At 49.4% G+C, this 23,853-nt stretch overlaps 1 protein-coding gene across 1 annotated transcript; it reads left to right on the forward strand.

Annotated features, from left to right (window-relative positions):
• The first annotated feature begins 57 nt into the window (after window positions 1–57).
• On the forward strand, window positions 58–23,312 carry col1a1b (collagen, type I, alpha 1b). Its single transcript, XM_084455843.1, has 51 exons — window positions 58–233; window positions 1,648–1,848; window positions 2,362–2,378; window positions 2,782–2,817; window positions 3,632–3,724; window positions 4,609–4,671; window positions 5,083–5,136; window positions 5,425–5,478; window positions 5,961–6,014; window positions 6,429–6,482; window positions 6,828–6,881; window positions 6,996–7,049; window positions 7,156–7,200; window positions 7,384–7,437; window positions 7,883–7,927; window positions 8,705–8,758; window positions 10,037–10,135; window positions 10,240–10,284; window positions 10,376–10,474; window positions 10,605–10,658; window positions 10,790–10,897; window positions 11,240–11,293; window positions 11,749–11,847; window positions 12,057–12,110; window positions 12,275–12,373; window positions 12,596–12,649; window positions 12,764–12,817; window positions 13,280–13,333; window positions 13,433–13,486; window positions 13,981–14,025; window positions 14,145–14,243; window positions 14,349–14,456; window positions 14,578–14,685; window positions 14,979–15,032; window positions 15,172–15,225; window positions 16,021–16,128; window positions 16,493–16,546; window positions 16,686–16,739; window positions 16,915–17,076; window positions 17,541–17,648; window positions 17,877–17,984; window positions 18,138–18,191; window positions 18,353–18,460; window positions 18,652–18,705; window positions 18,827–18,934; window positions 19,420–19,473; window positions 19,655–19,762; window positions 19,850–20,126; window positions 20,754–20,944; window positions 21,124–21,366; window positions 22,094–23,312. Exons 1-51 carry the CDS (start codon window positions 152–154, stop codon window positions 22,238–22,240), a joined length of 4,347 nt encoding a protein of 1,448 aa, XP_084311969.1. The 5' UTR covers window positions 58–151; the 3' UTR covers window positions 22,241–23,312.
• The last annotated feature ends 541 nt before the right edge of the window (window positions 23,313–23,853 follow it).

Raw genomic sequence — 23,853 nt, forward strand, 5'->3', positions numbered from 1 at the left:
AAAAGCCCAGATCACTGATGTGCTTAAGCAGTAGGGAGTTTCTGCTAGGGTCTGGATTGGAGTACACGGACCGGACCCATATTGTATGATTGTCTGAGGAAACAACAGGATTCCCCTTGCCTCAAAGAGTCTACATGTCTAATATTTAGACATGTTCAGCTTTGTGGATATCCGGTTAGCGCTGTTGCTCAGCGCAACAGTGCTTTTGGCGAGAGGTCAAGGCGAGGACGATAGTAAGTATGACTTTCAAACATTGATCTGAGTTTATGGGAGACTGGCATCCGCAAGACGAGCGCAGCGCGCACGGATGTAGCCTACTGTCTGACTCCTGCTCTGTGGGACACCTGACTCCAGATAGTGGACGCGGGTGATAATACATTGTAGCAGCCAACTAGGACTCGTTCTGAGAGGTGAATTTCGATATCATCCAGCGTGTATTTGCTCGGTTCTGCTGTGTAGCCTACATGGCTGAGCGGTCAGCTGGCGTGCAGATACATGTTCCCCGGCGCGTCCTCTGTTCAGCGCGCTTCTGTCCTCGGGCAGGGGAACCTGGACGCGCAGTGAGAGGACGCGAGGTTCAAAATGAGTTTATACAGTTGACAGTAGGCTAGCTTAGACCACAAACCAAATGCAAACCACTCAAAATACTTTTAATTACTTAGAAATGTTGTGATTATTAAAAGTTAAAAGGAATTATTATGTAGGAAAATGTCTGTCTTCAATTAAGCACGATGTGAATAATTGGGCACTAGTGAGTGAGTGCCTAAACAGGCACGGTAGGCTGTCACGGTGTGTCTATAACATTTGATTAAACCAATATCACCAGAATGTTACCCTGATTTAAATGAGATTTACATTTACTTGATTGTAACTGAGGGAACAAGATTCTACGAGACAAAATCGCAGAACTTGGGGAATTGTCTAGACGTCAATTAATCATCGTGAATCAAGCGAAGGGCGTGAGTAGCAGAGAATCACCTGACGGACTTGGAGCGCCCCTATGTGGCTCCCTCGTGTAAATGCCGTAGGCTAGGCCTACCCCACCCAACTCCCAACCCATCTTTTTGTGTATGTAGTCTGTGGGCATATGTAGCAATTAACTTCACTTTCGAAAATGTACCCTTAGTTTAGTCAACTTTGGACACACCTGATAAGGAGAGATCGTTTATGTTTTGGCCTAATAAATAAACTAGATTCTGATTGTGATTCTGAGGCCTACTGGCCAGACCTGTACTGTGCCCTAACAGTTCAGCTTCTACGAAGGACCAGGTCGGTGGTAGTGTATTTTACAGTGTCCAGCCTTCTATCACCAACCACAAGGCCTAGATCTAGGCTACAAAACGACATAGGCCAGGGGCCTAATAGGCCTATGCCTAATCAAAAATCTATAATTTTAGGGCGACAATTTTGTTGAAAATATCGATGAAAATATCGATGAATTATGTTACTGATGATAATGTAGGCCTATAAAGAATAGGGTAAATATTCAAACCTTGTGGACCTCATGTCTGGTCAGCATTTAAGTGATGACATTTACAAACTTACTGGGCTACTTGTAGGCACACATCTATCTAATTGACATATGATGCTCCATTAATATTCTAAAATCACCATTCAGTTAATTTTACTGACCATGCTTCTTTACAGATGTATTCGGCAGCTGCACGTTGGAAGGCCAGTTGTACAACGATAAGGATGTATGGAAACCCGAACCCTGCCAGATCTGCGTGTGCGACAGTGGAACCATCATGTGCGACGAAGTGATCTGCGAGGATACATCCGACTGCCCCAATCCTGAAATTCCCGACGGCGAATGCTGTCCTATTTGCCCCGACGACATAATAATAGGTACTTTGATACCCTCATATGCTATTTTGGCTGCATTCGGGCGCCCCCTAGCGGCACTAATGAGCCTCAAAGTCCAGTCAGGCTGAGGAGGGCGTTTCTGACACCTCAGGCCTCCAGGCTGCCCACTAAGGACCTACCCCTGGAGGAAAGAATCGCCTTGGATTTATCCTTGCAATTCTTTTTTTAAATTCTCTTAATGGATTAAGACGGATCTGTGCAGGATAACTGTGAATATGCAAACGTTCAGTCTAATGAATTCCATCCTACCTACAGTAGGGCTGTGAGGCTTTTCAGCACTCAAAGCAAAACTGTACATCAAAACATCTCCACTGTCAGAACCATCCTCATTATGCTTCAGTGAGATTATAAACATAACCACCAGATGTTGGACTTACAACATGAGTGTGTGCTCATGTGTTTGGTGAGCCTAACAACCTGAATGTGTTCATGTGTTTGATATGAGTCTAGAAAAGATTAATAACATAATTTCCCCCCTCTCAATTGATTCCATAGAGCCCCAAGTGCCAGAGGTACGTCGTTTCTACTCCCAGTCTAAACAAGTGTTGTTGAATGAGCATTTGAGAATGAACATTTTGTAGAGTATGAATATAGCCATCCATAATCATTAGCACCAACATAAACCTATCACACATATGATCAGCCTTTCAAGTGTTCATGTCGACTGTGTAGCCTATGGTATATTTTGTCAGATACTTTTGATAATGCTTTACTACTTGAGCCTATGGTTGTAATGCCTTAATTTGTGTCACATACTGTCTGGGAGGCAGCGTAGGCCCGTACAATAGCAGAGCTAGCGGCAGAGCATCACAGTTCAGAACAGCATGCTACTGTAGCTCAGCTCCAGGCAGCTCTAGCAGGACAGAGCTCCAGCAGCATGTCTAATCCTCCCTCTCTCTGCTTCTCGTCCCTCAGGGACCCAAGGGAGATGAAGGACCCAAGGGTGATCCGGTACGTCCCACGTTGTCTCATGTCTGGACCGAAAGTTAACCGCTGTTCTCAGAGAGCAGGGGGCCCCCAGGTCTTCTATGATACCACCCTGACCCAGACCCCGACCCTGACCCTGATCCAAAAGGCCCTAAAGTATACTTGCTTTTAACTACGTGTACAAAATATGGCCGCCACATATCTCCTGTGTTCCTCTGGGGTGTGGCCTGCAGTTGGCTGTGCTCAGGTCCTCAGAAATTAACCCGCTGCAAAATAAGCACTTGTCGACGCGTACACGCTGATAAGCAGTATACCCAAGTATACCCAACGCTTAACACTAACTTCAGTTGCATTAGCGGTGCCAGGAGAGGTGGAGAGGTGTTCCCTAACCATAACCCCGCATCAGTTCACACACACTTTGCTGTGGTAATCCTGAGAAAATAATGGAACCCACCTGCAATGTTTCTGTCAACATGTTGATACGGGCCTACTTCATAAAACAGAGTCCTGTCTCATTCTAATATGACGTAGTTTGTCATTGGTATATATACGTACATGTATTATTAATTTAGGGTTACGGTCGGTCAGTGGCAATGCTGAGGTTGACCCAGTGACCTTTGACCTCTGATGTTTTGAACATGCACCTCTCCATTACTGATCACATGACAGCACACATGTCCTCCGAGAGGCACCGTTCAGTAGCACTGCCAGGTAGCTGAACTCTCACGTCACGAGATTTGGAGCCTCTTTTTATTGCTATTCAGGCAGTGTCATCGACATAATGATGGATGGTGTTGCTGGTCTGGTACTGAGTGTCCTGTTGTTCATCTCCCTACAGGGTCCTCCTGGTCTGCCCGGCAACGACGGCATCCCTGGGCAGCCTGGACTCCCCGGCCACCCCGGCCCCCCCGGACCCCCAGGCCTTGGCGGAGTACGTTGATCCCCTCATGTTTGTGTCGGTCCCAACTTTCTCTGTCGCAGAGTGCAGCCGTGAGCCAGGGAGAGAGAGAGAGAGAGAGAGAGAGAGAGAGAGAGAGAGAGAGACCCCCAGTGCTCAGGACAGGACAGGGGAGCAGACGACTACGGCCTGGCGGCAGAGAGGGGAGGATAGATAGATAGATAGATAGATAGATAGATAGATAGATAGATAGATAGACAGACAGACAGACAGACAGACAGACAGACAGACAGACAGACAGACAGACAGACAGACAGACAGACAGACAGACAGATCTCAGGAACAGACAGATAGACACTTATCGCTACCTGATGAGTTCAGCCAGTCGTGTTCCTGAGCAGAGAGTGTTCCTGGACAGTCCGGGAGATCAGGTCAGCAGCAGAAGCAGACTGGTTAGCTGGCTAGCCCACGTTTGAGTAGACTGGTTAGCTGGCTAGCCCACGTTTGAGTAGACTGGTTAGCTGGCTAGCCCACGTTTGAGTAGACTGGTTAGCTGGCTAGCCCACGTTTGAGTAGACTGGTTAGCTGGCTAGCCCACGTTTGAGTAGACTGGTTAGCTGGCTAGCCCTCGTTTCAGTAGGTGTTAGTCCTGTATGCAGTACGACCTGGGGTTAAACACAGACAACACTGAGCTAACTGACATCATAGGAGTCCCAGTATGGAAGCTCAGGCTCGTCTATCTAGCACAGGATGGTATCTATATACGTCTTTGACCACACAGTCCTAAATGTGAATATTTAAACTGTTAAGAGCTTCATTGTCAGGCTTCATCCAATGCTAGTATTTAGTGATCAGACACTAATCTTTCCCTCTCCTCCTCCTCTTCATCCTCCTTCTCCTCTCTTCCTCCCCTGCAGAAATTCTCTCCTCAGATGGGCATTGGCAGCGACAAGTCCAAAGGTGGCGGCGGTGGTCAGCCAGTACGTCTCTCCTGCCCTGTTCTCCCAGCATGCACCTGCACAGGGCTCCCAGCATGCACCTGCACAGCGCCGCAGATTGGAGCAGCAGCTCAAAATCACTCAGAACGGCCTGTGTTGCTAAGCAACGTGCTAGTGTAATATAGACACACACAGGATAAAAGCAGCACAACCACAACACAAGACACAACAAATGATAGAAAGTGCAAAATTGAAAAATACAATATTATATGTTTCACATATTTTGTATATTGTCAACATGAGCAATGCACATATTTCTGTCTGTAGACATACCCATGTTGCCTATTTCTAAACTTCAAGAAGTGGAATTTTTGTAGTTTGTGGTCCTGGTCTGTCTTAGACATGGTGTAGTTGCTTCTAACTGAGTATGTCCTGTCCTGTCCTGTTCACCAGGGATCCCCAGGCCCCCCAGGTCAGCGCGGCAGGCCCGGTCCCTCCGGCGCAGTAGTAAGTACTCTCTCATCCTCTTATCATCCTCTAATCATCAACCTGAACTCCAATCATCCAGCTGAAGTCATCAGTGTATTCGTTTTAGATAGATACAGTAGTCACACAATCTTCTTTTTGCCACAGCGTGGATCCAATGGTGAACAAATTATTCTCCTGTTCTGTGAAAGAGTAGTGTGTTTTGTAGACAGACCCTGAGTAGTGAGGAAGTCTGTGGGCTGTGGGATGAGGTCTGATGCAGTCTTTGTTGTGGGATGAGGTCTGATGTTGCTCCTCGTCCTCTTCCAGGGCCCCCAGGGATTCACCGGCCCCTCAGGCGAGCCAGGAGAGCCCGGAGCTTCTGTGAGTATTCCACAAGGTCACGCACTTCCTGTTTCCGAGAGGTCAAATTATGTCACGGTGACACGCTGACACACTGACACACATCTGCTGCTTCCCCCCCCCCCCCCTTCCACACACACACACACACACACACACACACACACACACACACACACACACACACACACACACACATACACACACACACACAGCCATAGCAGACGGGCTAATGCACTACTACTAACCCCCCCCCCCCACACACACACAGCCATGACAGACGGGCTAATGCACTACTACTGACCACACACACACACACACACACACACACACACACATTACATTTAACGCGTTTATCCAAAGCGACTTATAATAATTGCATTTAACGTAGGAAGTTAGTATACTATTACTCACACACACACACACAAACACACACACACACACACACGTACATTTGCACACACTTCATATCCACAGCTGAATTCCTGTGTGTTTGTGGTCTTCAGGGTCCCATGGGAGCCCGAGGGCCCGCTGGAGCCGCAGGAAAGAACGGAGATGATGTAAGTCATGCCAGACCCGCAGCTCTCTGCTCAATCCAATATGCTAATATACCTGCATAATATATATGTGGATATATATGGTAATATGTGTGTATATATATATAGATATATATATGTATATGTGGTGATATACTGTATGTGTATATATGGTGACGTATGTGTATATACTGTAAATATGGTAATATACCTGTATAATATGTGTATATTTATGGTAATATGTGTATATATGGTAATATACCTGTATATAATATGTATATATATATGGTAATATTGTGTATATGGTAATATATATGTGTGTGCGTGTGTGTTGGATGGTCAGAATCTCTGTCCGGTCTGAGAGGATCTCACCCTCCTCTCCTCTCTCCTCTCTCCTCTCTCCTCTCTCCTCTCTCCTCTCTCCTCTGTCCTCTGCAGGGCGAGCCTGGCACGGCCGGTCGTCCCGGTGAGCGCGGCGCCGCTGGTCTTCAGGTGAGTGCTCCTGGCCTGCAGGGGTCAAGGGTCAGGCCCTGACCTGGATTCAGCAGCTGTAGGACACACAGGCTCCGCCCCTTAGGTCACAGCGTCAGCATGAGAACTAAGAACGTCACATAACTATTATTTTTCACTGTTTCACTGCATTGTGAAAGAATGCAACCGCTGAAATGATGATGACGTAAAAACGCACAAGAGAAATGGAACGCTTCTGGTGGGCGCTTGTGAGGAGTGTGTGAGTGTATGTGAGTGTTTGTGGATGTGTGTGTGTTGATGCGTGTGTGTGTGTGTGTGTGTGTGTGTATGAGGACGGGTCTAAGACGAGTCTGTTTTTTTCGGCAGGGACCTCGCGGATTCCCCGGAACCTCCGGACTCCCAGGCATAAAGGGCCACAGGGTGAGCAGGCGGGCTGAACACTCTTCTAGAGAACACTCGAGACTCTTCTAGAGGCGTTGTTTTCACCCCCAGGGGGCCGCCATGTGACCGCGCTGTTCCTCTCTCTCTCCATAGGGTTTCAACGGCATGGACGGAGCTAAGGGTGAAGCCGGCCCCGCCGGACCCAAGGTAACGTGACAGGAGGCGTTGCCGTTAATGGGGGGGGGGGGGGGCGGGTCTTTGCTTCCTGATGTGCAGATGTGACCTTTGACCTCTGCCTCTGTGTCATCTGTAGGGAGAGGGTGGCGCTTCCGGTGAGAACGGTGTTGCTGGCTCCATGGTGAGTAGCACTACCGTCGCTCTGTATGGAGATGTACGGCAGCTCATTACTTACATCGGACCGTACTTGAATCGCCGCCAGACACATGTGATGTGATGATGGTAGTTGGCGGTAAGTGTAGCAGTCACCTGACATTGTTCCTTCATGGCTGACTGGATTCCCTGTGTTTCATTTTTTCCCCAGGGTGCTCGTGGTCTCCCAGGTGAGAGAGGTCGCCCCGGACCCCCCGGCCAATCTGTGAGTACAGCAACACCCTCATAACCTAACATCACATCACATAACAACCTAGATCCATCTTCCTGCTGGTGTTGAGATTTTGACTGTGATTAAGCAGCTCATTAGTATGAATGTATTTAAATGTTCATAGCATAGCATAGTAAAACCCTTACTGAATGTTCTTCTACCCTATGTTTGCCCTCCTACTCTCTGTTCATACCAGTCCTCTGGTTTAGTGTGTAGTGAGTGTCTGTGTGTGTGTGTGTGTGTGTGTGTCTATTTCAGTCCTCTGGTTTAGAGTGTGTGTGTGCGTGTGTGTGTGTGTGTGTGTGTGTGTGTGTGTGTGTGCGTGTGTGTGTGCGTGTGTGTTTCAGTCCTCTGTTTTAGATTGTGTGTGTGTGTGTGTGTGTGTGTGTGTGTATCACAACCTCTGACCTGACGTTAGCCTGGTCCGTCCCTCTGTTAGGGTGCTCGCGGTAACGATGGCAACAATGGAGCTGCCGGACCCCCTGTGAGTAAAACCTCCTCACCTCTTCACCGCAGTTCAGCTCAGTTCAACACCTCCTCACACACCTCCTCACACACCTCCTCACCTCCTCTCACACCTCCTCACCTCCTCACAAACCTCCTCACCTCCTCACACACCTCCTGACACACCTTCTCACCTCTTCACACAACTCCTCACCTCCTCTCACAACTCCTCACACAACTCCTGACACACCTTCTCGCACACCTCCTCACCTCCTTACACACCTCCTCACACACCTCACCTCCTCACCTCCTCACACACCTCCCACACACCTCCTGACACACCTTCTCACCTCCTCACACACCTCCTCACCTCCTCACACACCTCCACACACATCTCCTCACCTCCTCACCTCCTCACCACAGTTCAGCTCAGTTCACACCTCCTCACACACCTCCTCAGACAGCTCCTCAACTCCTCACCTCCTCACACACCTCCTCAACTCCTCACCTCCTCATCGCAGTTCAGCACAGTTCACACCACCTCACACACCTCCTCACCACCCACAGCAGTTCAGTTCACACTTCTACAGTGGATTTATTAAATCACACGGGATCTGAAGGCTGATATATCTGTAGATGATGCGCTCATAGAGGTTCTAGAAAACAGTGCACATGCATTTACTGTTGTTAAACACGTGTGCACACAAAAGTCATTTATTTGATTTGCCCACTATTTATTGGATATCATGTAGTGTATTGACTGTGTCATGGCTGTATTTGTGGTGTGGTCTGAATAACCTGGTTCTTTATCTCTCAGGGACCCACCGGCCCTGCTGGAGCCCCAGGCTTCCCTGGAGGTGCTGGAGCTAAGGTCAGTCTCTCCCTAGTCTCTCTCCACAGTCTCTCTCTCTCTCTCTAGTCTCTCTCTCTCTCTCTCTCTCTCTCTAGTCTTTTCCTAATCTCCCTAGTTTTTCCCTAGTCTCTCTCCGTGGTCTCTCTCTCCCTAGTCTCTCTCTTTCTAGTCTCTCTGTAGTCTCTCCCTAGTCTCTCTCCACAGTCTCCCCATCTAGTCTATTTACCATTTACCATTTGCTCCCTAGTCTCTCTCTCTAGTCTCTCCCCATTCTCTCTATCTAGTCTCTCTCTAATCTCTCTCTGGCCTATATCTAGTGTCTCTCCACAGTCCTCCTGTCTAAAGGCACCATATCTGCTCAACCATGTTGTGAAAAAAACATTATTATTCAAATGGCCCTGCATCTGTAGGGAATCCCCTCCCCTCGCCATCTATCCAGACCCTGTGACGCTGTCTGACCCCGCGACAACCCCAGGAACGCTTGGTGACAGTACCACCTCCCCTGATAGGTCATGCCAGCCTGGCCAGACTCTCTGGTAGCACATGAATGGACAGCTGGAGACAAATCGCTTAATTCTCTTTTTCTCCTGCCATCATTGCAAATACTTACTAAAATAAGTTGTTCTTAATTGACTTGCCTGGTTAAATAAAGCTTAAATAGATCAAATGAAAAACAATTAATCCGTCCATTTCACCCCTCCCACTGGTGTCTGCCTGACAGCAGAGGTCCCAGCCAGGATCAGGTAGAGGCAGTGGCCAGCAGGTGGCATAGGTAGACCAGCCGGCCTATTAGAGCCCCTCCTAGGTAATGGGCGGGACCAGCAGTAGACCATACCCCCCACATGTAAGGCCAATGAAAGCCTCGATGGACGTTATGAGACATTATAGCTACAGTTCAAAGATTGATGATGAATGATATGGTGAACTGATATGAAATATCAACAATGATAACTTTTTTTAAAATTACTTCAATTCTTAGTTGTTAATGCTGCATAACCACAGCACATTCAATCCCACCCTTATTCTTTCACTAACACACATAAACACACAAACGCACACACACACACACACACACACACACACGCACACACACACACACACACACACACACACATACACACACACACACACACACACACACACACACACACACACATGCAAACTTCCATACACACTGACACACACACACACACAGACACACACTCATACGCACACACACCTACACACACACACACACACACACACACACGCCGGTGAGATGTGCGCATGACCTCCTGTGCCTTGTTGTCCCCCCAGGGAGAGACTGGTCCCCAGGGAGGCCGTGGCTCAGAGGGTGCCCAGGGGTCCCGTGGAGAGCCTGGTAACCCCGGACCAGCTGGTGGTGCTGGACCTGCTGTGAGTAACGCTGTTTGGTGGCCCTTACTGAGCCCTCGGTGACCTCTGAACTCTGTGACCTCAGAACTCGGAAGTGAAACCATCCTTTTTCTGTCGTCCGACAGGGCAACCCTGGATCTGACGGCGCCGCCGGTGGCAAAGGTGCTACAGTAAGTATCGCTGCATCACGGATCCCTCCACCTGATCGATCAGCCAATTGATTGATTGATTGATAATGTTCTTACCGACGTCTCTTTGCAGGGTGCTACTGGTATCGCTGGCGCCCCTGGCTTCCCTGGGCTTCGCGGACCCGCTGGAGAGTCAGGTGGCTCCGGTGCCCCTGGTCCCAAGGGCAACAACGTGAGTAACCCTGTCACCGCCACAGACGGACCTCCTCCTGGAGCCGTCGCCCCCCCACCCCCCGCCCCCCCCCCCTGGGCGCCACCGTCTGAGACCGCTCTGTTTGATTTTTGATTCCTCCCCCTCACAGGGAGAGACTGGAGCCCCGGGAGCTAAGGGAGAGGCTGGTGCCAAGGGAGAGCATGTAAGTTTGCAGCGGCCAAAACTCTGACTACAACAGACACGGCGCTTTCGGTAGACGTCAGTGCGCCGCACGTTCTCAAACCCTGATACGTCTCTTTACCGGTTCACTCTCCTTCCCTACCTGTCACCCAGGGTCCCGCTGGAATCCAGGGGCTCGCTGGCCCCGCCGGAGAGGAGGGGAAGAGAGGTGGCCGTGGCGAGCCCGGCGGCGCTGGTGTCCGTGGACCCCCTGGAGAGCGCGTACGTCCCCCCCCCCCCCATCCTCCTTCACCCTCTCATACACACATGCTCTAAATCACATCAAATCAGAATACTGTCCCATATATGAAGAAGCAATTCAATTTCTCATTAATATCATGGAAACGAGTGGCCTCCCGTCTCTAGTCTGTGTTCAGTGTCTTTGTTCATTTGTTGACTGATAAATACCGTCGATAGACTGAATTCCCAGGGGATTCCTTCAGTTACTGACCTGGTCTCTGTTACTGACCTGGTGTCTGTTACTGACCTGGTCTCTGTTACTGACCTGGTCTCTGTTACTGACCTGGTCTCTGTTACTGACCTGCTCTCTGTGCTCTCCATCAGGGTTCCCCTGGCAACCGTGGTTTCCCTGGTTCTGATGGAGCTGCTGGTGGTAAGGTGAGTCACTCAACACTGGGTAACGTTAGGGTCATACCATCACTCAACACTGGGTAACATTAGGGTCATACCATCACTCAACACTGGGTAACGTAAGGGTCATACCATCACTCAACACTGGGTAACATTAGGGTCATACCATCACTCAACACTGGGTAACATTAGGGTCATACCATCACTCAACACTGGGTAACGTTAGGGTCATACCATCACTCAACACTGGGTAACGTTAGGGTCATACCATCACTCAACACTGGGTGGCGTTAGGGTCATACCATCAGTCAATGCTGGGTCAAGTAAGAGTTGTAAATAAGTAAATCAAGACAATAAGTCTTGATTACTAGATCGTAAGGTGACCAGAGCTACTGTTCAACATGTCCACATCAATCAGTAGGAGGTGTGGCCATACTGTTCCAGGAGACTCATCCACTCTCCCCACCTCCTTCCTGTGACAGGGCGGCCCAGGCGAGCGTGGCGGCCCTGGACCCGGCGGAGCTCAGGGATCCACTGGGGAGTCCGGACGCCCTGGCGAGCCTGGACTTCCTGGAGGGAAGGTAAGAGTCACCGCCTCACATCTGCGCTTAAAAGCCGCGACGGCGTTTAAATATCTCACACTCTCATGTGCCCTCAAAAGGCTGAGGTAGGTACCCTCCCAGCGCCATGAAGCATGGCGCGTGACGTGAGATTTCTCTGATAAAATCCCTAGCACGCGTGTTTCCGAATAGACTCTCACATGCGTGTTGTTCTCTATCCTGCTCTCTAGGGGATGACCGGTAGCCCCGGAAGCCCTGGACCTGACGGCAAAGCTGGCCCCGCTGTGAGTACCAGCCGACCCCGACCAATCAACACAGCCACCACACCACAGAACAGTATACACTGTAGCAGAGGTCGGAGCATAAACAGTGTGTTTCCATACTGACCTGGCTGAGGAGAGCATGTTTTCTAATCTTCTACCGTCCCTTTTGGGATGGATTTACGTAGGGTGCTCATGGACAAGATGGCCGCTCCGGACCCGCAGGCCCCTCTGGGCCCAGAGGTCCACCCGGGGTCATGGGCTTCCCCGGACCCAAGGGACCCGGGGTGAGTACAGACGACACTCCTGAATACAAGAGACATCCCCTCTCATAGTTCAGGGCTTAAAATGCACAAACACAATTAATTCATTAATTCAGAGCCACATATTCTAGGACGTTCTCCAAGCACTCTCAGTGTAGAATGCTGAGTAGTAGGAGTGTATGTGAATGTGTGGTTGGCTTATCTGAATGTCTGGTTGGTTGGGTGTAACGCTGGGCTCGTTCCTAGGGAGATGCTGGCAAGCCTGGAGAGAGAGGCCAAGTTGGACCTGGTGGTGCTGTTGTAAGTATTTCTGCTCTAATAACATTATGCTTAAGTATTAGAAGTATTGTTTAGGATTAAATACAGGTATGTGTATTGTCTGGTCTGTGATTAACGTCTCTTTTGTCTTTCTAGGGAGCCCCTGGCAAAGATGGTGACACTGGTGCTCCTGGTGGACCTGGTGTTGCCGTATGTACCACGCTCACAACAACAACAACAACAACACAAAACAGCAAATCTTATCTGTTTCATCTTGTACAACAACTGACACTATACACACATTGTTTGTACACTCTACACTACGCTACAGTGTAAGATGTGTTGCATGACTTTACTTAGGAGAATAAGTAAAGGAACTTATATTTGAGAGAATACTTTTTGCAGGAACACAGATGACTAAGTTTAGTAAACTGATTTGAAATGTGTTTAAGAACAAAAAGTAGAACAAACTCAGTCAAAATGGGTAATGTCAACAGAACACCAAAAAATAAGTCAGATGAACGTATGTTTCTAGGTTAACAAAGCATCATATTTTACAGTGTACATCTGTATAGCTGGACTGAGGGTTTTTACAGTGCAGTGTTATAACATCTGTATAGCTGGACTGGAGGTTTTGTCCTAGGCTCATGTTGTTGTGTGTCTGGCTCCCAGGGACCCGCTGGAGAGAGAGGAGAGCAGGGCCCCGCTGGTCAGGGTGGCTTCCAGGTAAACCTCCATCACCCACCACAGAGATCGCCCAACACCATTGTTATTTGGATGTTGTGATTTCATCTGAAAAACTGTGTTTTCTTATCAACCTTCCAGGGCCAGCCTGGACCTCCAGGAGCCACCGGTGAGGCTGGCAAAGGTGGCGAGCAGGTAAGCCCTCAACCAATCACATTACATTACATTGCAGCCGTTTAGCAGATACTTTTATCCTAAGCAACTTACAATAATTGCATTTAATGTAGGTAGTCAGTGTACTACTACTCACCAGAACTCACAAGTGCATCTCCTTTCTAAACAAGTGACTAAGAGCATAATCTAGTGCAAAAGCCAAAGTGCAAGAGTAGCAAAATATAAATCCAATAGGTGCTTAAGATATCACAACTGAATACACAAGCTCCTCGCTGTACAGCAGACTGCACCTTTCATCGTACTGTTACACACCTTGTACATCATATCATTATCTGAGGAGAATTACAGCGGCTGCTTGGCCATGTGAGAGTACCAGCTTTAAACCCTGAGAGACAGAGGGAGGCCTCACGGCTCAATCCCTTATATCTGCTTAACCTTCCTGTCATCAGTGATTCAGTTACCTGCACCCTTCCTGTTGTGAGCTTCTCCTAACTCCTCTCTCTCTCTTCCCCCAGGGCGGAGCCGGCGAGGCTGGTGCCCCCGGCCCATCTGGATCCAGAGTAAGTACGCTTTACGTGCCCAGAAAGATGCAAGTGTTCAGTGCGGCGTTTGTGGGATCAGCGGCTGGGTGGCGGTGCTTCTGATCACAGCTGTGCTCTGATTTCTCGCTGACCCCCAGGGCGACAGAGGCTTCCCCGGCGAGCGTGGTGGCAACGGCCCTGCCGGACCCACCGGACCCCGCGGATCGACCGGCTCTGCCGGCAATGACGGCGCTAAGGTAGAATGGAGCGCCATCCCCCTCGAGCTCTCAAACACACACGTCGTGAGACACGTAGTCGTGTGAGACCGTAGTCATCCTTCTCTCTCTCCTGTGGTTCTCCAGGGCGAGCCAGGTGCCGGTGGGGCCTCTGGAGGTTTGGGAGCTCCAGGGATGCAGGGTATGCCCGGTGAACGTGGCGCTAGCGGTATGCCTGGTGCAAGAGGCGAAAGAGTGAGTACCTGCTTTTTAAGTCCACCCTAACCCTAACCCAACCCGTCCAAACTGAGTTACAACATTAATCGATAGCTACGGAGTGTGAAGTTACTGAGTGTACATTTGTCTCTCTTTCCAGGGTGACGGTGGCCCCAAGGGTGCTGATGGTGGAACTGGCAAAGATGGCTCCCGCGGTATGACCGGCACTATCGGACCCCCTGGACCCTCTGGTGCTCCTGGCGAGAAGGTGAGCAGAGAAACATTAGACAATCTAACAACACCATTATATTCCACAAAATGCAATATTATACTCTGTCAAGTGAAACCTCTTTAAACCTAAATGGTTCATACAGTGAGTCGACCTCCAGCGGTTTCCCTGGTCAAATGGAACGGCAGAGGTCAACTCCTGCTCATGAACGAAGCCTCCATAGAGATAGAAAGACATTTAGTAACAGCCCCTCCCTCCTCGTCCTCCTCCTCCCCCTCCCACTCTTCCTCTTCCCCTCCTCCTCTCCTCCTCCTCCTCTTCTCTGTGTGCAGGGAGAGGTTGGTGCTGTCGGTCCAGCTGGACAAAGTGGCGGTCGTGGTTCCCCTGTGAGTAACCCTCCTAATCCCGCATCATCACTTCCTGGTCGGGTCATCGTCACACATCTCTGTAATAGTAGGCAGACCTGTCAGCGTGATGTCGTTTGGCCCAGAGCCAGCTCTGACCACATTTCCCACAATCCCCCAGGGCGAGCGTGGAGAGAGTGGCCCTCCCGGATCCGCAGGATTCGCTGGACCCGCTGTGAGTGCGACACTGAACACCCTCAACTCACAACATTCACAACTAACATACCGAGCACCCTCACACCAAACACCCTCACACAACCCTCGCAACCAAACACCATCACCTTACAACCCTCACACCAAACACCATCACCTCACAACCCTCACACCAAACACCCTCACACAACCCTCGCAACCAAACACCATCACCTTACAACCCTCACACCAAACACCATCACCTTACAACCCTCACACCAAACACCATCACACAACCCTCACACCAAACACCCTCACACAACCCTCACACCAAACACCCTCACACAACCCTCGCAACCAAACACCATCACCTCACAACCCTCACACCAAACACCATCACCTCACAACCCTCACACCAAACACCCTCACACAACCCTCGCAACCAAACACCATCACCTTACAACCCTCACACCAAACACCCTCACACAACCCTCACACCAAACACCCTCACACAACCCTCACACCAAACACCCTCACACAACCACCACACCAAACGCCCTCACACAACCACCACACCAAACACCATCACCTCACAACCACCAAATACTCTCACATCACAAAGTTCACAACTACCATACCGAACACCCTCATACAACCACCACACCACCCTCACCTCACAACCACCACACCAAACACCCTCATCTCACAAAGTATCACTCAGTTACGACACTGATGATGCACTAAAATACCATCCAGCTGTTTCCAAATGTCCTCTCTGCACCCCCCCCCCTCCCCCAACTCCCCTCTGTGCCTGACTGTGGTCTTCTCTACCCCCCAGGGTAACGACGGTCAGCCTGGTGCCAAGGGAGAGTCTGGTGACACTGGAGCCAAGGGTGAGGTTGGTGGTTCTGGCCCCAACGGACCTGCTGGTGCTTCTGGACCCCAGGTACGTCTAAGCTCCGTATATTTCTGTTGTAGATGCCAGAAATGCAAAACTTCAAGCATAGAAAGTTGACCGCTATCCATCATACAGTACCTGAGTGAGATAGCCCATGTTTAAGTTTGTTTGTATTTGTGTTTGTGATTGTGATTGTGATTGTGATTGTGATTGTGATTGTGTTTGTGATTGTGTCTGTGATTGTATTTGTGTTTGTGATTGTGTTTGTGATTGTGTTTATGATTGTATTTGTGTTTATGATTGTGTTTGTAATTGTGTTTATGATTGTGTTTGTGTTTATGATTGTGTTTGTGATTGTGTTTATGACTGCGTTTGTGATTTGTGTGTCCCTCACTGGTGTGTGTCTCCTCAGGGCCCTGCTGGAGCGTCCGGTGCTAAAGGAGCTCGTGGAGGACCTGGCTCTCCTGTAAGTACAGTACTCTCTCCTGCAGGTACAGGTGTCTGCATTATATTCAGCTGCACATTCTGGGATAGGTGTGAACCAGTTCTGTTCTCCTCTGTGTGTAGGGTTCTGGTCTCAATTGGGTTCTCTTCTGTGTTCGTAGGGTTCTACTGGTTTCCCCGGACCCGCTGGTAGAGTTGGACCCCCCGGCACAGCAGTATGTTTCATACCCACTCAGTTATTTCATACAATACTGAAACACACATTCTCATGTCCAGAACAAGTGACTTGCCGTATCTATAGAGTACACATACACATGACAACTGAACCTGCAATTAAAAATCTGTACTCTGTAAATCCAATGAGAAACCTTCCCTCCTGTCCTCGTTAAGGGACCTGGCGGTGCCCCTGGCGCCCCCGGACCCGCAGGCAAGGAGGGCCAGAGAGGAGGCCGTGGAGAGGGTGGCCCTGCTGGTCGCCCAGGGGAGGTTGGTGGTGCCGGACCCCCGGGTCTAAGCGGAGATAAGGGATCTACCGGTTCTGCGGGCCCACCTGTAAGTAAAACACAGCCTGGAATCAGCATGGAAATGTCATGTGTCATTCTAAAGATTCAAAATTCAAGATTCCTTTTATGAAGATTATGCCACAGATAAACTGTAATACTCAATTAAAAATTAAAAATTTACAAGTTACAAATGTACAATTTACAAAAATTACAATTTTACAAATTAACGCAAAACACAATAAGTACACTTTCTATAGATAAAGGTCTGGATGGATTATGTACATGCTATATATGAATATATTGTATAGCATGGATCGCCTTCAGGCTACGGCACGCTCCCATTCAGATCCCAGATATGATGTGAAAACAGCTCTCTTACATAGTGTACAGTAAGCGTTACAGTACGACTCCTTTAGCCTGGTCTGTGATGTTGCTGGTGCCGTGGGGTAACCTGGGTCTGTGTGTCGTCATCGTTGTCTTGGGTAACACTGGTGTGTGTTTGTCGTCCTGCAGGGTAAGGAGGGTATCCCCGGCCCAGGTGGTATCGACGGCCGTCCTGGTATCATTGGCGCTCCAGGCATGCGTGGAGAGACCGGTCCCGGCGGACTCAAAGGAGCTGCAGTGAGTGCTCCCTCATGACGGACGCGTCAGCCGTCCAATCAAACCATCCACATGTCTGGAAAAAGAATGACCATCTCCCAGATTTACTTAATCAAATGATCATTTGTCACACGAAATACGACAGGCTTGTTCCACCTCAGATATGGGCCGATATCGGTTCCTCTCGTATGTTCCCCCATGTCTAATGCCCCTAACATTTGGCCAACCCCCAATCCTGATGTTCTTCAGGGAGAACCTGGCAGGCAGGGCCCCGGTGGCGCAGTGGGAGAGCGTGGCCCCCCCGGCCCCAAGGGACCCCCCGGACTGTCTGGACACCCCGGCGAAGCTGGACGTGAGGTACGAGGCCCCCCTACACACACACACACACACACACACACACCTTTTGGATGTGAGACAGTGTATGCCTGGTGGTTCAGGTGACAGGATTAGGGTGCTGGTTCACACTGACACATGATGACATGGCTCACCATCCTGTCTGTCCGCCCACAGGGAGCTACCGGTCACGATGGTACATCCGGTCGCGATGGACCAGCCGGCCCCAAGGTACGCCCTCCCCCCCCCCCCCCCCCCCCCTCACCTCTGAGCTTGTGGCAAGTGGCAGCTCTGTGTAAGACAGTCCTGAGTCCTGTTGAATAGAACATGTGAACAGTGTTGACATTAGTCTAAGGGCTCATGGTCCGCGTTCTGGTGTGTGTTCGTCGTAGGGAGACCGCGGTGAGACCGGTAATGCCGGTGGCCCCGGCGCTCCTGGTGCCCCTGGAGCCCCCGGAGGCGTCGGACCCTCAGGAAAGACTGGCGACCGCGGAGAGGGTGTGAGTACCCACGTCTGAGGCCGGCTTTTTGTCCTCTTTTTTGTATCATTTTTCTGTATCAGTCAGTCCAGTGGAAATTAGAATAAACAGAAATAATTATTGGCACGCACAATTATTTAGGATAGTAGTACACATACCAGTATTAAAGGAATCATTCCCCCTCTCTCTCTCTCTCTCTCTCTCTCTTCTAGGGTCCTGCTGGTCCTGCCGGTCCTGCAGGCCCTGCTGGGGCCCGTGGTGCTCAGGTACAGTTCAACATTTCGTCATCTCCGAACTTCTCATGAACACGGAACGCTGTTTTGTACCGGACGTTACGTCGTACCGTGACCCTAACCGCGTTGCTCTCCTCCTGACCGTCCACCGCAGGGCCTGGCCGGCGGCCGCGGAGACAAGGGAGAGGCCGGAGAGGCTGGCGAGAGAGGACACAAGGGACACAGAGGGTTCAACGGCGCCCCGGGGATGCCCGGACCTCACGTGAGTATGGCCTCCATCAGGAGCCACCACTCTCTCTCTCTCTGGAAGAACGGCAGGGCTCGCACGAGCACAATGGACTGGCTTTACAGTAGCACAAGATTATGTTCTTAGTCACTTGTTTAGAAAAGAAATGCACTTGTGAAGTTCTGGCGAGCTGGTAGCAAGCTGATCTAGGCCATATATGGGCCGGAACTAGGCCATAATGCCGCATCTGGGCCATATATGGCCCAGACAGACTGCCTATACTAAATGCAATTATTGTAAGTCGCTTTGGATAAAAGTATTCGTTAAATGACTGTAATGAAATGTAATGACTGATAACCACGGCTCTTTTATCTATTGTAGAAGCGACATGCGTTCCTCTTTCAGAAGGATATATTAGGGTTGAAGGTCCTCTTGTGGTTGTTAGTATTGTGATATGTGGTGTGTCGTAGATCCTAGTGTTGTGTTGTTTTATGTGGTGTGTTGTGTTGGTCCGCCCATAGGGAGGCCCTGGAGAGCAAGGACCTGCTGGTACCGCTGGACCTGCTGGACCAAGAGTAGGTTCTAGTGCTGTTCTAGCCTGCTTCACATTCTATCTCTCTCTCTCTCTCACACACACACACACACACGCACACACACACACACGCACACACACACACAATAAGCAGTTATGAGAGTTGTATTTTGTACAGGTGAAATGGAGAAGCTGTTTTGTGAATGTTAGTTCCTCTGCCACAGGGACCCTCTGGTAGCAGCGGTGCTCCTGGTAAAGACGGCATGAGCGGTCTGCCCGGACCTATCGGACCCCCTGGACCCCGTGGTCGCAATGGAGAGATGGGACCCGCTGTAAGTCCAACACTCTGCCCTCTTACATACTGCACACACACAAACATGCTCATGTTGGTAACTGAGCTCCTGTTCCTTGTTATCTAGGGTACTCCTGGTGTTCCTGGACCCCCCGGGCCCCCAGGCCCCCCAGGCCACCCCATACCCATCATCCCAGAACAGCCGATGAAGGGCCCCGACCCCTACAGGTCCGGCTACCAGCACGACGACGCCGAGATGATGCGCGACCGCGACATGGAGGTGGACACCACCCTGAAGACCCTGAGCCAGAAGATCGAGAACATCCGCAGCCCCGAGGGAACCCAGAAGAACCCTGCGCGCATGTGCCGTGACATCAGGATGTGCCATCCAGAGTGGAAGAACGGTGAGCAAGTGCACTAGTTACTATCAGAGTGTACTAGTTACTATCAGAGTGTACTAGTTACTAGCAGAACCCCTGGAGTGTTCTAGTCACAGACAGAACCCCTGGAGTGTTCTAGTTACAGGCAGAACCCCTGGTGTATTCTAGTAACTATCAGAACCCCTGGCATGTAATAGTAACCAGAAGAACCCCTGGTTCTAGTAACAGGCAGAGCCCCTGGAGTGTTCTAGTAACTAGCAGAACCTCTGGAGTGTTCTCGTAACTAACAGAACCTCTGGGGTGTTCTAGTAACAAGCAGAACCCCTGGCGTGTTCTAGTAGCTCCCTCCCCCTGAGAGCAGGCCCTCGTTGATATTCTAGAACCGCTCTTGATAGGAACAGGGCGCTGAGGTGCAACCTCAAACGAGTGCATGTCCTACAGTACTGTCAGTAATCCAGCTAGTCCAGCCCTAGATGACAGCACGCTGTAGTTTTCGTGTACACATATAGCTGGGATTGAGAGCAGACCCTAGTATACTAGCTAGTACCGGCCAAAGTGGCCAAAATGCTCCTTCTCCAGGACGGGTTCTGATAACTGACACCTCTTCTCGTCCGACCCCTCATTCCCACGCTGTGTCCCTCCCACCTGCAGGCCAGTACTGGGTGGACCCCAACCAGGGATCTCCTCTTGACGCCATCAAGGTCTTCTGCAACATGGAGACTGGCGAGACCTGCGTGTCCCCTGCCCAGCCCAGCATCCCAATGAAGAACTGGTACACCAGCAAGAAGATCAGAGAGAAGAAGCACACCTGGTTCAGCGAGTCCATGACCGGCGGATTCCAGGTGAGGACCAGGCCAGAAACACGACACATGGATACAAACCAAGACACACTGGAATATGACACTGTCCATGTGGTCAAGTTGAAGTATACCACAATCAAAAACACTTACTGTACATCAATATGTTTTATCTAAGCTTCTTTGACGGTACTAAAAGCCTGCGCTCCTCTCCTCCTCCTCAGTTCCTGTACGGCTCCGAGGGCGCTGACTCCGACGACGTCAACATCCAGATGGCCTTCATGAGACTGATGTCCAACCAGGCCAGCCAGAACCTCACCTACCACTGCAAGAACAGCATCGCCTACATGGACCAGCAGAGCGGCAACCTGAAGAAGGCCCTGCTGCTGCAGGGCTCCAACGACATCGAGATCAGAGCCGAGGGCAACAGCCGCTTCACATACAGCGTCACGGAGGACGGCTGCACGGTGAGAATAACTCCCCCTCCCCAACCTATCCTATCCCCTTCACACTGACTAGCCACCCCTGGGAACCTCAGTAGACTAGATAGCAATAGAGACAGCTCCCTTGTCATTTGATGGTGATGTAGATTTTGCCCATCTTGTTTCTGCTTGTTCAGTGGTGTCAGATCTACTGACATAGAATAGGGGAATAGGGGCTATGGAGTAGGAGGTAGGGAGTAGGTGGTAGAGAATAGGTGCTAGGGAGTAGGAGATAGGGAATAGGGGCTAAGGTGTAGGAGGTAGAGAATATGGCCTAGGGAGTAGGAGGGAGGGAGTAGGGGCTAGGGAGTCAGGCCTAGGGAGTAGGAGGTAGGGAGTAGGGGCTAGGAAGTAGGAGGTAGGGGGTAGGGCCTAGCGAGTAGGGACTAGGGGATAGGGCATAGGGAGTAGGACATAGATAGTAGGAGGTAGAGAGCAGGGCCTAGGGAGTGGGAGGTAGGTAGTAGGAAGTAGAGAGTAGGGCCTAGGGAGTAGGAGGTAGGGAGTAGGACCTAGGAGGTAAGGCCTAGGGAGTAGGAGATAGGGAGTAGGGAGGGCACACCTGGATGTGTGGCAGGTGTGTGGCATCTACTAGCACTGAGGAGGCCCTGGCAATTTACTCACCATTCCACATGGTTAATCTAAAGTTCAGGTGAATAGCAGAAAGATCAGTTGTGTTAGTATCTAACCACACCTCTGTCTCTCTCCACAGTCACACACTGGCACATGGGGCAAGACAGTCATAGATTACAAAACATCGAAAACATCTCGCCTGCCCATCATTGACATCGCTCCTATGGACGTTGGTGCACCTGATCAGGAATTTGGCGTGGAAGTTGGCCCCGTTTGCTTCTTGTAAAAAGAAAGAAATCTGGACATGAATTTTTTTTATTTTTTCTAGAAGTCATCTCTCAAATCTTTTTCTATGCATTCGGCTGCCACTGGTCCACATGCTTAAAACTACTCTACTGAAGACTTTTTCCAATTCTGAAAAACACTTTTTGGGACTGCTACTTCAAACAAAACCTACAACATTGACACTTAAAAAGAAACTTTTGTTTCCACTGGCAACAAGAAAATAATATATACTTGTAAAGTGTAAGATCGCCCCCCTGGAGTTTGAAAAAGAACCTCGATGACACACAGGTGACTGCCGTTTTTTGTTTTGTTTTTTACCACTGCGGAAGGACATTGAAAGCAACAAATGCCATGTACTGTACCATTTTCTGGTGTTGAATAAATCGTACAAACGATGAAGCGTGTTCTTGTTCTAAATTCATGAACGTTGCTCATCTTCATTTTGATACCTTAATGGCTACCTCAAAAAAGTTACCCCCAAATGTTTGCTGAACACTAGGGAATATTTTACATTACAAGCCTGTCAACGAAAAGAAACAACTGTCTAAGGTGCTATTGTGATCCACTCAACGAGGTCCAGTTCTGGGTGTTTGACAGAGAAGCTATCAGAAGCTTTGGTGCTAGTCAACTTATTGTCTTGTTGTCAATGCAATGCCATTGTTTTCTTCCTTAAGTGTTGAGTTCCTCTGACAGATGAATACTGTGCATAGAACGCATGTAACCCTGTCTGGTGTAGATTAAGCAAGTGGATCTGTTTGTAGGTCTGATGTTGTTCACCTTTGTCTGTTTGCCCCTGTGGATATTCCTCTTCACTAAACAGCACACAATTCCCACCCTTTTGTTTTGTTTGTTGAAATGCTTTTTAGAGAAGGTTTCTAAAAAAAGAAAAGAGTAAAAAACGGAAATTGAAGCAGACACACTTTCATGGTTTCAATGAGAGAATCTGTACTTATTTTGTACATGTATAATAAATCAAGATGTTTTTAATTATTTTGGATGCTGAAATAAAGCATGTGAAGTGGTCTACTCAATGTTTGAAATAGTAACTTGGCTTCTCTTGTCCCCAGTCTCTTTTGCAGCTCACAGTATAATATTTCACCAGTCAGTCTGACAGTTGATCTAATAAAGCCCCATAATAAAGCAGATATTGACTCCTGTCTGTGCAGTACAGAACACCACCGATCTACAGAACACGTTACTTCATGACACAGACCTATTTCAGCCTTTATTAACAAAGCAGATTGACAGAGAACAAGTTCTCTTTTGCAACAATGGTTTCGGGGAAAAAAATCTACATGCATTAATGTACAGTTACACTTCCTATACAAAAGCACCAAACACAGAACAGCATTAAGCCATAAGTTCCAGCTGTCAGTGGACAAATGAAAAGCAGGTCAGCTCCGGTTCTTCTCCTCGGACACGTCGCCAAGCTCCTGATTCTCGGCAGCCAGTAAAGAAACCACTGCACATCAGCTACCGAGAGAACTCGCTCAAATAAATCGTTGGCAAATGAGTTTGAGCATATGTTATATATATATATAACCGGATGTCTAAATTTAATTTAGCCAACGACATCATTGTCCATAAAATCTATTGACCCCACCCTAGGATTTC

Source organism: Borostomias antarcticus (assembly GCF_949987555.1).
Source record: "Borostomias antarcticus genome assembly, chromosome: 22".
In the NCBI taxonomy this organism is placed as follows: domain Eukaryota; kingdom Metazoa; phylum Chordata; class Actinopteri; order Stomiiformes; family Stomiidae; genus Borostomias; species Borostomias antarcticus.